The sequence below is a fragment of the Petaurus breviceps genome, unplaced genomic scaffold (assembly GCF_028583685.1).
Source record: "Petaurus breviceps papuanus isolate PSGF00001 unplaced genomic scaffold, PetGlider_PUasm1.0 175, whole genome shotgun sequence".
In the NCBI taxonomy this organism is placed as follows: Eukaryota; Metazoa; Chordata; class Mammalia; order Diprotodontia; family Petauridae; genus Petaurus; species Petaurus breviceps.
This window is the reverse complement of record NW_027185764.1, coordinates 14,926,767-14,941,891: the sequence shown is the minus strand read 5'-3', so window position 1 is coordinate 14,941,891 and position 15,125 is coordinate 14,926,767. Positions and strand designations below refer to the sequence as shown.

General features: G+C 39.3%; 1 protein-coding gene across 3 annotated transcripts in view; it reads right to left on the bottom strand.

Moving 5' to 3' along the window:
* MAD1L1 (mitotic arrest deficient 1 like 1) overlaps positions 1–15,125 on the bottom strand; it is an 865,451-nt gene that overhangs the window by 464,225 nt on the left and 386,101 nt on the right. For all 3 annotated transcript variants that reach the window (XM_069084812.1, XM_069084813.1, XM_069084814.1), the window contains one exon: positions 2,089–2,223. In XM_069084812.1, coding sequence (XP_068940913.1) covers positions 2,089–2,223 — 135 coding nt within the window. The remainder of the gene's footprint in view (positions 1–2,088; positions 2,224–15,125) is intronic.

Here is a 15,125-nt window from a genome sequence, read left to right as displayed (position 1 = left end):
CTACAACTATGCTCCTGGATAAGAGTGGAGATAATTCTTGCAGCAGGATGGTAGAAGAACAACACAGAAAAACCAAATCTACACATTATCCTAAAAAAATCAACACTTGTAGAATCTCTGGCTAAAAGAAGGACAGAGGAGGGAAAAGGAAAGATCAGAAGACTGAGATGAACCATTATTTGATCAGTCCAGCAACCACTGGGAAATTCCTACCCATCCTCTTCCCCATTTGCCTCAAAAGAAAATCTTCATTCTCGATTGGCTCCTTCACCTTATGCTGAAAACACACTGATCCTAACATACCACTGTCTTTCCACCTTCTTCCCTTCTTCAAACATATGGACAGAATAATCACTGTCTCCACTTCCAAATGGCCTTCTTAAGCTAACCACTCTATTGAAATTGCTTTTCTCAAGGTCTTTACTGATCTCTATAGGCCTTTTTCAGTCCCTATTATCCTTCACCTAGTAACTGTTTCTCTTTTGGCCAGGAACCCCAAGGGTCTTCCCCTCCCAATTTGATTTTTTTGGGGGGTGGGGAGTGGGGAAGATTAAAGGGGCCATCCCTTGATTTTTGGAGGGGGGAAGACAGGGCAACTGGGGTTAAGTGACCTGCCCAAATTCACATGGCTAGTTTTGTGTTAAGTGTCTGATGTCACATTTGAACTCAGGTCCTCCTGACTCCAGGGCTGGTGTTCTATTCACTGTGCCACCTAGCCACCCCGCCTTGAGTAACTTCTTAAGCAGACCTATTCACTGAATGGGCGTTGCCTCATTCAAAGTGGGAACCTGAAAAGACCTTAGACTAAAAGGGCCAGGGTCTCCCACTGCATCCTGGGCCATCTCTAGTTTTGCTGTTGAATATCTGGCCACTGGACCTAGATGGTTCTGGAGGAGAAAGTGACTGAGGCTGGTGACCTCGAACAGCCCTCCTTCCCTCAAATCAAAGTCATGTGCAAGTCGTGTCATCATCTCCCTCCTGCCATGGTCCTCTTAGAGAAGCAAGGACAAACACAACACACTTGAGTTTCCTGAAGGATTGCACACTGTGGACCCCCTTCCTTCTTGATACTGTCTTCTCCCTTGACTTCTGTGACCCTGAATTCATAGTTCTCCTATTACCTTCTCTCTTCATCGTTGTTGGCTCTCCCTCTTCCCCTTCCCACCTATGCCCGCTATATACTGAATGTCCCAGAAGGTCACGTCCCTCGACCTTGTGTCCTCTTGCTACACTCTCTTCTTTCCCAATCTCATCCTCTTCCAGGTTTCAGGAGCTAGTTAAGTCAGATTTATATCTCCCAGTCTGATCCATCCTCCAGTTTCAGACCCCCATTTCCAAATGTCTAGAAGATATTTTCACCTGGATACCCCCAGAACATTTTAAATTCAAGATAACATTGGCCTCACAGATCTCATTACATGTCCAAAACTGTATGTATTATCTTCCCTCTCCCTCCTCCTCCTCAATCAATCCTGTCCTCCTCCCAACTTACATACCTATCTCTGCATGAACATATCAATACTACCACATATTATTATTAATGCTGAATTGTGTATTGAAAGCAGTAAGAGTTTCCATAACATCAAACAATCAGTTCTTAGTTTTTCCTGAGATAAAGCTTAACAGTTTCTTCAGTGTTTATCAAAAATATAGAAGAAAAAAAGGTAAAGATCTTTTTTTTAAGATGGCAAATCTTACCCTTGCGGTAAAGAGAAGTAGTAAAGGACATTTCACACATTAGGGGGATTGTTCCAAAATGGCACCAAATACTTTTACAATGGAATGACTCCCCAAGCTCTTATGCTCAATTTATTTTCTTTCAAAACCTACACACCATAGAGAAATGCCTGGTGTTTTTTACAGGATTTGATGCAGGATTTACTCACTGGCTAAATTATCTTCTCGTGTCATACCAGAAAAAAAAAATTGGGGCCTTTAAGAATTCAAGACAAAGATGTAAAATACAGAGGGCTTTTCAGTGGCAGTAAGTGTATGAACTATGCCAAGAACCAGAATAAATGGGTACAGTCATCTTTATTCATTGAAGAAGACCCTCTACAAAATAGGCTGATTCTAAGGCTTACTTACCTCCATTTCAGCACAATTAGCATGCAAACTCTGCACCATGTCCTCATGGATGTGGAGGGCCAACTGGGGAGAATGCTCTATTGGGGACATATCATTTTCAAACGAGTCCAAGATAGATCTCATTACATCTCGCTCCTGTAGGCAGAGGAAAACAAGTGAATTTGAATCCTATTACTGTCATTATTAAAAGGCTATTATCGGGGTGGCTAGGTGGTGCGCTGAATAGAGTGCCAGCCCTGGAATCAGGAGAACCTGAGTTCAAATCTGGCCTCTGTCACTTAACACAAAAACCAGCCATGTTACCTTGGGCAAGTCACTTAACCCCAATTGCCCTACCTTCCCCCCTCCAAAAAGCAAAAAAAAAAAATAAATGCTCTTGTATAAACTATATGAAATAAACTGATGTGATGGATAAAGTGCTGGATAAGGAGTCAAGATGACCTGGATTTAACAGTTATATGACCAGGGGTGAGTTATTTAACTTCTCCAAACCTCAGGTAACCCTCTGAAGAAAGTACTTGGAATGGAAAGAAGAAAAACAGTTGAAAAAGACCCTGGAAGAAAAGATGGTAAGGACAATGTGGCAAAGTCCTAGGAAGAAGGTTTGCACAGGAAAGGAATGAAATGATCCCAAGGGAAGTGGACTTGTAAGTAAATAATCCAAATATCAAGAAAGAGGAGAAAACAGTGATCCATGTGAAAAGGACTGACAATAAGAATGTAAACTCTATCTAGTGCTTATCTTTCAAAGGGGTTGGAGAAATCCTTTCAAACCACCAGCCCTCTGTTTTATGTAATGATATATCCCACCACTTAAAAGCAGTGATATCTGAAAAAAATTATCAAATTATCTTTACTTTCCTAATGTCATTTGGAACATTTCATTCTTTCACTTGCAATTTTTAAAAGCTATAATCAACATCAATGAAGAGACAAAATAATAATTCTAAGAAAGGATGAACATTTTCCCAAAGTTATTGAGCCAATGAATCATCAGTCATGATGGAGGGGGAACCAACGCCTATCAAACATGGATTCAGAATTTTGTCCAAGAGGCCTTGGGAGCAAAAGAATAATTTTTACAGATGATATTCAATTCCTGGAACCCTGTGCCCAGATCTTCACTCCAACCATATTCCACTCTCTTACTACTGGGGCTAGAACCAGCACCACCAGTGACCAAGACCAGAAGAAGCTAAGTCCAGTTCTGCATGCCCTGAGACCATGTATCCTCATATTTACTCTGGCTATTTTATATCCTGCCTGAGCAATTACCCAGTTAATTCCCTCCCCCTTTCCACTTTTTATGAGAAATAGAATAAAATTAACACTATTAATGCCATTAAAAAAGGATACACCAATGAACTGCTGCATTGCCACTCTGACATAGATAAAACTCCTCCCATGGACACCTCTCCCCTAAATTTGGGGTCTCTCCCCCTTTTAGAAACTTAAATTCCCAAAGGGCAGGGACTGCCTGGCTTTTGTATTTGTGAACTCAGTGCTTAGGACACAGTAAGCACCTAAATCCTTCATTCATATGAAATGAGACCAAATTAACAAGTTATTAGCATGATCTGGAGCTGAAAGATGCAATGAAGATATCACAATGATGCACCACTTTCAAAAAAGGGAGAACTACAATAAAAGGAAAAGAAGACATAAGAGATTTAAATATCTTCCCGCTGCACCAAAAAGTGCCCAGAGCCAGGTTGCAGCATGAGAAAAGACATGGAATTTCCTGAACAAGTGTCATGAGAGGTCTTCAAATTCTGGAAAGGTCTACAGATGTTCACAAACAAATGGAAGCGGCAAATTTTGGAATTAAAAGGGTCCTCCGGCTTACCTGGATCTTTCATTTTGGAGCAGTGTATCCTAAGAAGAGCAGTGTTTTTATCAGACCTTCGCAAACAGCAAACATATTAATCCATAAGCAATCTGTCCATCAAGGCAAAAATGCATTCTCATGCATGACAAAAGCTCACTGTAGGAAGGTATGACAAAAGTATGGGGGAAAATCATTAAATTACAACAAAATCATCACTCTACTGCCAGCCCCAATAGGCATTGCTGACTCAGTCTTCCAACTGAGCTCCCAAGTTGGAATCAAAAAGTTATCTTCACTCCTGCTATGAGAATCATGCAGTTGAGTCACTGATGAAGGCTTGAGGCTTTTGAAGCTAATGGCCTAGCAGTCCAAATCAGGTACCATTTCTCCTTACGACTTATAAAGCTCACCATTAGGTTTGTGGTTCATCACAGCCTACAATACCTAGAGGACTGGCTATGACATCCAAGTTCCAAACTCTATCAGAGGAAGACTAGGCCAGAGCCAATCAGACCAAAGTCTGGCACAATGTCTGTCGCCTCAGCCCACTGGGGAGCTCACCTCAGCACTCCATACTGGAGAAGCAGGGTCCTCCTGGGGCCTTCACTCAACTTTCCAGCCACCCAACACCAACACATTAGTTCTTGTTCTCCATCGCCACCTCCAATCCTTTCCTTTGCCCTAATCTTTCAGTTATCAGTATTCCTTTGAAGTGAACTCAATTAAAATTTTCTACCTTATTGAGATCCCGACAGTACACAACACTCTTAGGTCATTCTCCTTCCATGAACAAGGACCTCAGCACCTGGCTCACCAATTTTCTCTCCTCCCCAACTCCTGTTCAAATTTCAGGCAACTTCATCTTCCATTTTGACCATCCTTACAACTCCCTAATCTCCCAGTTTCTCTGTTCCTTTCAATGGCTCTCACCATTATTCATAAATATTATACTTCCTTAATTAAAAACTGACATTCCTCTTTTGACCACCTCCAATCATTCCATAGCTCCCTATGCTTTATATTTCCTAAGCCTATTTGCCCCTCATCAAAACCCTCAAGTCTCTCCCTCCCACTGCACTTTCTCAGGCCATTACCCCATTCTGACTGGAGTGTCCTACCCCCCCAATTCTTACCCTACAGTTAACCAGTTCACCTTGACACTGTCATCTACCTGGATTTCCTCACCCCCTTAAAGAGCAGTGACAGAAATCACCACTCATCCCTTGCTGAACCTCAGTTCCGGATTTATAGAACCACACTGATTTGGTGTTACACAGTGGGCTTGTACTACAGAAAAATAATCCTTTTATATTTCTGTAATTGGGATTCCCTGTCTCATTCTTCCTCCAAACCATTCCAAAACCAGTCCTCAAATCTCCCACACATTCTGCTACCTGCTCATCTTATGGTCTTGCCTCTTATTTTACTGAGAAAATGGAGGCCATTCCCTCATTTCTAAAATATACAGGGAATTGGGTCAAATCCATAAGAATACAAGTCATTGGTAAATGGTCAAAGGAGATGAATAGGCAGTTTTCAGAGAAGGAAATTAAAGATATCTATAAGCATATAAAAATGCTCTAAATCACTATTGACTAGAGAAATGCAAATCAAAACAACTCTGAAGTACCACATTTCAAGGGTCAGATTGGCTAAGATGACAAAACAAGAAAATGAGAAATGCTAGAGAGGATGTGGAAAAATTGGAACACTAATGCTTTGTTGGTGGAGCTGTGAACTGATTCAACCATTCTGCAGAACAATCTGGAACTATGCCCAAAGGGCTATAAATAAGTGTATACCCTTTTTGCAATGCCACTTCTAGGGTTGTATCCCAAAGAGATCACAGGAGTGGGAGGAAGATCCATATGTAAAAAAATATTTATAGCAGCTCTTTTTGTGGTGGCAAAGAATTGGAAATCAAGGAGATGTTTAGATGGACAAGTTGTGTTATATGGATGTAATGGAATACTATTATGCTATAAGAAATGAGGAGCAGACAGACATCATAATAACCTGGAGAGACTTATACACACTGATGCTGAGTGTGGAGAGCAGAACCAGGAAAACTTTGCACACAATTACAGACACATGATATCTGTGATGACTGACTTTTGATAGACTGGGCTCTTCTCACCAATGCAAGGTTATAAGACAACTCCAAAAAGCTCATGATAGAAAGAGATGTCTACATTCAGAGAAAGAACTACAGAGTTTGAATGCAGATTGAAGCAAACTACCTGCTCTGTTTCTTTTTCTTGTTTGGTTTTGTTCCCTCTTTTCATTGTTCATTCCATAGGTTATAATTCTTCTTTACAACCTGACTAATGTCTAATGTGAAAGTATCTACAGATCCTATGCTTGATTGCATGCCTTCGGGGGGGGGGGGGTGGGGGGGGGGAGGGGAAGAAAGGGGGATAAAATTTAAAATTAAAGGAACGGGGAACTGAAACTTGTAAACCAAAAGTAAACAAATAAATTAATAAAGACAAAAAAAAAAAAGAAAAAAGAAAATGGGCCATTCACCTTCAGTTCTCTCTTTCTCCTCAAAATTCTTCTCTTTTAGTTATTGTCTACTGAGATGGTCCTTTACTTGGCTAAGAACAACTTTTCTACATGTGCTGTTGATGGCAACCCCCCAGATGTTTCCAATGGATTGTAGCCTCCATCATCTCTCTGTCTCTATCTCATATCCAACCCCTAATTGAATGTGTTCACATGGCACTAGCCTGGCCACTCTTCTCTCCATATCATCTTTCTTTATAACCACACAAACTCCCATTGGTTTAATTATCATCTCTATATAAATGAGTCCCAGACCTATAAACCCAGCCCTAGACTCTCCTGGGGCAGCTAGGCAGTACAGTGTTGGATCTACAGTCAGAAAGCCTCATCTTCCTGAGTTAAAATCTGGTCTTAGGCACTTACTAGCTGTGTGACCCTGGGTAAGCCACTTAATCCTTTTTGTCTCGATTCCTCAACTGTAAAATGAGCTAGAGAAGGAAATAGCAAACTGCTCGAGTATCTTTGTCAAGAAAACCCCAAATGGGGTTGTAGAGAGTCAGACATAACTGAAAAACAAATAAACAACAGACTCTCCCCAAAGTTTTGATGCTGCATCACCAATTGCCTACTGGATATTTCAAGTTGGATGTTCTGGAAATAACTCAAACTTAACCTATCTGCTAAAACTCCCTCCTATTTCAAACTTTATGAATCCAGCTGAAGACACAACCATTTGTCCAGTCTCCAAAGCTCATAATCTATATCCTATTTCTCTTTGCTCTCACAGACACTGTGGTTAGCCCAGATCCTCATCATCTCTTGCCTAAATTACTGCAACGTCCTCTTAACTGATACCCCTGCCTCATGGCTCTCACCAGTCTAGCCCATGTTATACAGTGTTGCCAAATTAACACTTGATTTTTTCTTAACATTAGAACTGATCATCTCACTTCCCTACTTAATCTCCAATGGTTTCTTTTATTGCCTCTAGAAGGAAATGTTAACTGTTTGGTTTTTAAAGACCTTCACCATATGATCCTAACCAATCTTTACAGCCCCATTGACATTACAGGTCCAGCAAAATTCTACAATCTGTAATCCAGTCAAACGGACCTTCTCTCCATCCCCTCCACCGCCATACCTAGAATGCAATCCCCTCTATCCTTCCTTGGGGAATCCTCTCTTCCTTCAAGACTCAGCTAAAGTAGGACCTTCTATATTAAATCTTTCCTGATCCTCCCAAATGTTTGTAATCTCCTTCTCAAAGTACCCTAGAGCCTTTATCTCCTTACATTTATTCTGCTTATATTTACATGAGTATTAGCTTTATGAGAGTAGGCACTGTTTTATTCTTTGTCTTCATATCCCATGAAGCTAGGACAATGCCTGATACACAGTAGTTGCTTAATAAATGTTTCTTGACTAACATCAGTGTTTTTAGGCTTCTTGGTCATGGCCATTTGAATCAAATCTGCTTTAAGGGGTTGGTGGGGAAACAGTATTAAACTATAATACAAATTCATGTCTTCACGGATACTTTGTGAAGCTCACCTGCTTTCAATGAGGCCCCAAAGAATAACTGTACATTTCTCAATCTAGGCCATGGCTTTTTTGCTCATTTCTCTACGAACCTTCTCTAATTTCCCACCAGTACAAAATCTGCAAAGGAAATGGTTTCCAATTGGCTTTGAATATCCCATTTTCAAAGCAACCATGAACTCTGTCTTGTTCCAGAAAGCTGTGCCGATAAAGTAATAGATTTCAGGTAAAAAGCTTAAAGGGTCAATCCAAATGACTAGCTATCTCCATCACCGACTTATTACATCTACTACCCAGAAAATGCTAAACTTTAATATAGCAACTATTTAAAACTCAATCCTTACCTTCAAGGAACTAAGCTATCCCTCTGAGAAATAAGAAAGGTAAACATAGAGCCAAAGTCCTCATCTTGATTTTCACAACTGCAACAATGTTAGAATGTTAGGGCTGTGGTGAGTTGAGGGAATGATGATAGAATCTATATTCCCTTTCTACTTAATGAGCAAACAGCTCCTATCCTCAAAAGTTTTCTGGAAAAAAGATAAGAAAAAGCTGATTGAGTCTGGCTATAAACTCAGTAGGATGATCCATTTCACAGCTCTGACATGCAGTTTCCTTAACTGTAAAATGAACAGATTAAATTAGTCTCTGAGAAGTCTCGAAAATTTTGATTCTAAGAAATGAGAACTGCTCAACTATTCAGCATCTTAGAATAATGATTCCCAGGCTTTGGGAAGTTCTGGAACATTCTATCATTATTTTTGTGATCTATGATACCTTTATGCCTATACCCTCCTTAAAAAAAAAAACAACAACAACAAACAGCCAAGGGCACATATTTCTTACACATAAGTGAAGCAAGTCGTTCTGGTTGGCAGAGTTCATGGAATTACCCTGAGAAATCCAGGAAGACCTTGAAACATCACAAATCCAGATCTGCGAATCACTGGCTTCAAATCTGAGGCCTGCTGATTCACATGGCTTGCCTCTCATATCAGTGGACATAGAATTGTTACCTTTACCATATATTTTATAATTAGTAGATGACAAAAAAATCCAATAAGTGAGAAATTAAAGTTACAAATCTAACTGAAACAAGTCACCTTCCGTGGAAAATTTGTTCCTGGAGTAAGGTTTATCTAGTGTCATAATTTTATTGAATTCCTATATCTTCCTATTGACTTTTATAGTTTCAAGCTGGTTACCAGAGTTATCATTATTAGAGTCTCTACATTGCTCAAAAGGCCAAAGGGGTTTTTCCTTTCATAAACAAGCTGTAATTGTCTCTTTTATTGATCAATAAATCTCTAAACTGCCTCACTTCACTAAAGTTCTATTCTGTTAAGTCTTCAACACTACATGGCTTTCAAAGTAGAAAAATACTAAATAGAAATAAAAATAAAATTTTCCTTCTCTTTTTTTTTCCTTTTTAAGAGATTGTTTTGTCATTAACAATAAAAAACCAAGAAATCTGCAAGATGACTTTGATAATGGCTTTTTAATGACAGATTCTAGTCACGGTGAAATCCCTTCTATTTCCACATGAACAAACTTCAACTATTAATCTAAAAACAAACATGTACTGCCTCGCTTTCATTTTCTTTGCTCCTGCGCAAAGCAGAATCTAAGATTTGCTTGGGAAAGTACAAATCATAATAATATTTTCCATTCCATGATTTTTCAATGGCACAGAAGCAACCCTGCTTCTGGAGGTAAGACTTGCCTCTTGCTTAATTACCAGTGATTGAAAAGGGGAAAGTTAATACATTGTGTTACTTATGAGGAAATCAGGCAGAGGATTGTATAAGGGTATGTATGCATCAGAATTAAACTAGTCCAATTAGGAGAATGGAAAAAATAAAGGTGAGGTAGAAAAATATATGGGAAGGAGATATTTAATAAAAGGATTAGGTTGAAAGATGGTACCATTCCTGTCTTTCATATGATGTTTTGTTCTAAAATGGGGCAGATGCCTGTAAAAGATAGCCAAGCCACTGCCACTGAAAGGGTCCCTATGTCAAATTAGGGACTGCCTCAGGTAGTAGGGGAGGCCCACATACAATCGTCATATAAAATAATCAAAAGCCCCATTTTTTTCTATCTATTCTTTTGTATTGCATGTAGGCATGCCTTCCACGTAAGGGTAAATAGGATTAAAGATTTGTAACTGGAAGGGAACTCTGAAGTGAAATCCAACTCCTTCATTTCACAGATAAGGAAAGTAAGGCCCAGTGAGCATTTGCACAGTCATACAATCAGCAAGTATATAAGATCTGATTCAAACTCAAGTCTTCTTAGCCTCTTGTCCTATGATTATATACTGCAGTACCCTGCCTCACATACAGTGAAAATCTTCTTGGAGCAGACCTCTTCTCACTATGAAAACCTTACCTTCTGATCCCACTTTCAGTTTGTTCTTCCCATGTCTCAAAAGTATATATAATTCATTCTTAACTTTCCAATAGTCTTCCCTCAGACACTAGTGATCTCCCTGAAGCACTTCAAGGATGACTTCAATTTAGAAATGTCTTAAAAGATAAATCTATAAAATTCTAATGCATGTCTTGGCTCCTACACACACACACACACACACACACACACACACACACACACACATACATTTTGCCCACAACTTGCTATCTGGTTCTGCGATAAAAATGTAAATATTAATAAATAATAACAAATAAAGGAATAAAAATTTAAAAAATAAAAAAACAACCTTTTCTCAGAATTTTGTTCCTTCTTCATAAACTCCAGTGTGTTAGCTAAGACATTAAAGGTCTCACAATAACATCCTAGAAGTCAGGAAAGATTGTGCTTTTTTATAATCTAGAGAATACTCTGTACAGTGTTATATTGCCCTGAACGTGTTCAACCGCTTTGTTTTTATGATCAAAGATCCATTTTTATTTTCTGGAAACAAAGGCTGCATAATATGAGAATCAGAATATAAATATACACTATGAGAGCTAGAAAAAAGCTTAAATCTTTAAGCAATTCTTCATATTCAAGATGAGAAACTAAAGTCCAGAGAGGGGAAGGGATCTGTCCAAGGTCACACAGCAGGTCTCCAAAGGTGCCCAGTCCACAGTCTTTCCACTACATCATGCATGAAATCAATACATTTAAGCATCATTTCTTCTACCTCCCCTTGCTCTCCAATTTCCCTCTCTACCTGAAAGTGCCAATGAGTCATAAAATAGCTAAAGATGGATACAAAAGAAGGGACGTGAATAATCCATCCTTGAAACAAGAACTGACTATATAACTTGCTATTTGGCAAGTTCTCATCTTCATCAGCATAAATTCAGAACCTGTTGGGCACAAGGTACAGTCAAGATGCCAGCAGGTGCTTAAAGGTGCCAGAAACCAGCACACGAAAGGCCACATGATGTAGTGAGGAGAAAGATGCCTTGGAGTCATGAGACCACTGTACTAGTATTAACTCCACCCCTGGGAGCTCAGCTCTCAGAGCCTCAGTGTCCTCCTCTGTAAAATGAGAACTTTTCACACTTGCACTATTTACATCAGTATCACAGTTGCTGTGAGGAGAATGTTTTGTAAACTACAGCACATTATACAATTGTGAGCTAGAACATCATGGATCTCAGTCTCGAGAGCCAATTCTATAGTATGGAAAGGACTCAGTGTAAATTATAAGATGTTAGATATGTCGCCTCCACTCTCTGTTGTTAATTTTCTCCTCTATAAAATGAGATACTAGGACTGAACAATGTCTAAATTTTCTTCCAATTCTAACATTCTGGGATACAAAATCCTACTGAAGTATTTTTTAAGAGGTTTAGTACAAATATAATGTAACTGGGAAAAGAAGGCATAGAGAAAGACTTAGACTAGGGATTTTGGAATTACAAAGGAGTATCTCTCAAATTAATGTAGGAACAGGGATTCAAATAAAGGGGGGAGAAGGGGGAGAAGAGTCTGAACAATAAAAGACTTCTAAAGCCTGGCACCCTCTAATCAGGATGGCTTAGCTTGGTATAGTTCTGAATGAGGGTTGAAGGAAGGACCACACTAGCCTCTGGAGGGCCCTTCTAGTACCAGGATTCTGTGATTCTGTGTTAATAAGCAAACTTGCAGAAAGGGAGAAAAATGTTCTGGAGTGAGGAGGATGACAAGTCCCCAGGCAAGTGACAGGTCTGAGTCAGAGAGGAAGAGGAAAGAGAAGGTTATATGTATGAGTGGGGGCTTCTCCAAGCGTTTGTCTGAGAAATCAATATTTATATAGCACAATAAATCTAGAGGAAACATGGCAATAAATATTCCTGTACACTAAAAGGTGGCATACAGAGAGCAGAGGGGTAATTACTGATTAATGCATTCTGCACACAACGTATGTATACCATGACAAGCCCAAACTAACAGTTAGGCACATACCCAACATCAAATACAGCCATGCTAAAAACAACAAATGCCCAGCTCAGAAGAATACTATTTGTGAATCAGTCATGATGAGCCACTGGATTTTACATAGCATGAGCATTATGTATATGTTAACCTGGTTAATTGCTGGGAACTATAATTGGGAAAAACTGTGTGGATAACAGTCATAGAGAGGGTGATGATCACGACCATCATCCCCACCACCCACCACCATTAGGAGCAGCACCCTCCTCCTCCTCATCACCATCATTCAGTCCTGGTGTGAAAATAACTCACTGCATTTTTAAGTATAAACACAGGAAGGTACCAATGGATACAGGATGTATGTGTGCACACGCACACACACACACACATCCAAAAATATACAAAGATGTGTATGAAGAGAGAAAAAGAGGGGGAAAGGTACAGAGAAAGAAAGGGAGAAGAGAGACAGCAATGAGAGAAGGCAAAATTTGAGCAAGCAAGAATAAGTGTAACTTAAGAATATGCACCAGCTAGCAGAGGAATATATATGGATGAAGAAGAATGCAGGGCTAGTTACCCGGGAAACGGGGTAGTTCCCACTAGCAAATATTACACAATCTAAGGAAACAAGTATCCATACCACAGTAATATCTATTCAGGTAGTATTTCTCAAATCCTGTTATATATAAATATTTTTCCCTCACTACATGGTAATAATGTGCTTGACTAATACTACATCAATGACATATTGGATGGAGTTGCCAAAATTAAAAAAAAAGAACAATATTATGGCTTCAGTGCATCAATAAACACTTATTAAGTGCCAACAATGTGCCCTGCACTGTGTTAAATGGAGGGCCCAAGAATTCCAAACTTCTGTAAAAGAAGTGATTAACTTAGGAAGATGATGGAAAAAAATGATGAGCAGTAGTGAAAGAGAGAACAAAGGCTATGCAAAAAGGGGGGATGGGGATTAAGCAAATATATAAATTTAAAACATGATAGATCAGAGGTATATGTCATGAAATTTTTTAACTTCAAAGGATAATACTATAATCACAGATTGAATGCTGGAAGAGACCTCAGAAAATGAGATAACTAAGGTCCCAAAATGTTAAAAGGATTGCCCATGCAAAGAACTGGAAACTGAGGGGACACCCATTAATTGAGGAATGGCTGAAGAAGTTGTGGTATGATTGTGATGGAATACTATTATGTTGGTAAGATATGAAGGGGATGGTTTCAGAAAAACCTGGGAAGACTTATATGAAAATGAGGCAAAGTGAAGTGAGCAGAACCAGGAGAACATTGTATACAGTAACATTGTAGCAATGATCAACTATGAAAGAGTTAGCTACTTAGATCAATAAAATGAGCCATGAAAATACCCAAGAAATTAAGATGAAAAATGCTATCCACCTCCACAGAGAGAACTGAAGAACTCTGAGTATAGGTTGAAGCATTTTTCTAGTTTCCCTCCTACCCCCAACATGGCTAACATGGAAATGTTTCATATGATTTCATAAATGAGTATTGTATTTCTTGCCTTCTCAATGGGTAGGAGAAGGGTGGAGGAAGGGAGAAAACTTGGAAATAATTTAAATTTTTAAAATTTGCTAAAAAAAATAAAATTGCCCAGGGCCATACAGGTAGTAAGTAATACCACACAAGAAGTCCTGTGGTCTTATCAAAACCTTAAGCTTTTCACATGAGGAACAGGAAATGTATAAATTGGAGCTAAGCTTTCTCTTTCGTTGAGTTTGTTCTTTACATCCTATGCAGTCACACAACAGGACACCAAGGTCTACCCAGAATAGACCTCTTTCACTCTACTCTACTGCCAGGGCCCTCTTTCTAGCTTCTGATTTCGTTCTGGGAACAATCATCAAATCAATATTTCTATTGCAGCTGGAAAAGGTATGACAAAATATGGTTCCTCTATTGACTTCTGTAACTACCTAGACTTCCTTGGTCACCACATATGTATTATATCCCCCTATCAGAAAATAAGCTCTTTGAGGGCTATTCCACACATTTCAGGTGCTTAACACATTACTTAATGACTCACTGACTGACTGATGTGTAGCTCCTGGAGAGAAAGAGAAGAGTTAAAGAATGAAGAGACAATTCTGTTATGTTTGAAGGTCATACAGATTTGGTGGACATTGTGGATGAAGCAGTGGAAGGTATGACTATTAAGAAAAATGCTTAGTTATTTGTTCAGAAAGAGCCGCCCCAGTAAACATACTTGGTTTCAAATACAAGAGCTGCTAGCACTTAAATCAATCATTAATGTCACTGCTGATGCCCTCCACCTCCATTAAGCTCCAAAAGGAGCTGCAAAGACTAAAAGTAGATCAGCATTTCCTCTGTTCCACCCTGAAAATTAGACAAAGCTCTAATTTGTTTTCATTCTAATAAACTCCCACCTCTCCATCAATCCATCTGAGCTATCTGATTCATCCTCTCCTTCACACCCACTCAAACCAAGCTCCTTTTAAGAAGGGACTCACAATTTTTCTCACTCTACAGGTAGCAGTTCAGCTTGAGATGAGCTTTTCCTTCAGTTCTCTCTCTCTCTTTAAAATAAACCCTTTCTAATCCAATCATTCAACTGCTCCCTCACAATCAATCTCACCAAGTCTCGGTCACCTCCACTTACAACTGTTACTCAATCCATAAGTTTATATTCACTTTATAAGTTTCAGGAAGAAAGAAGGAAAAAAAGAATGAAAGGGAGGGAGGGAGGGAGGAAGGAAGGAAGGAAGGAAGGAAGGAAGGAAGGAAGGAAGGAAGG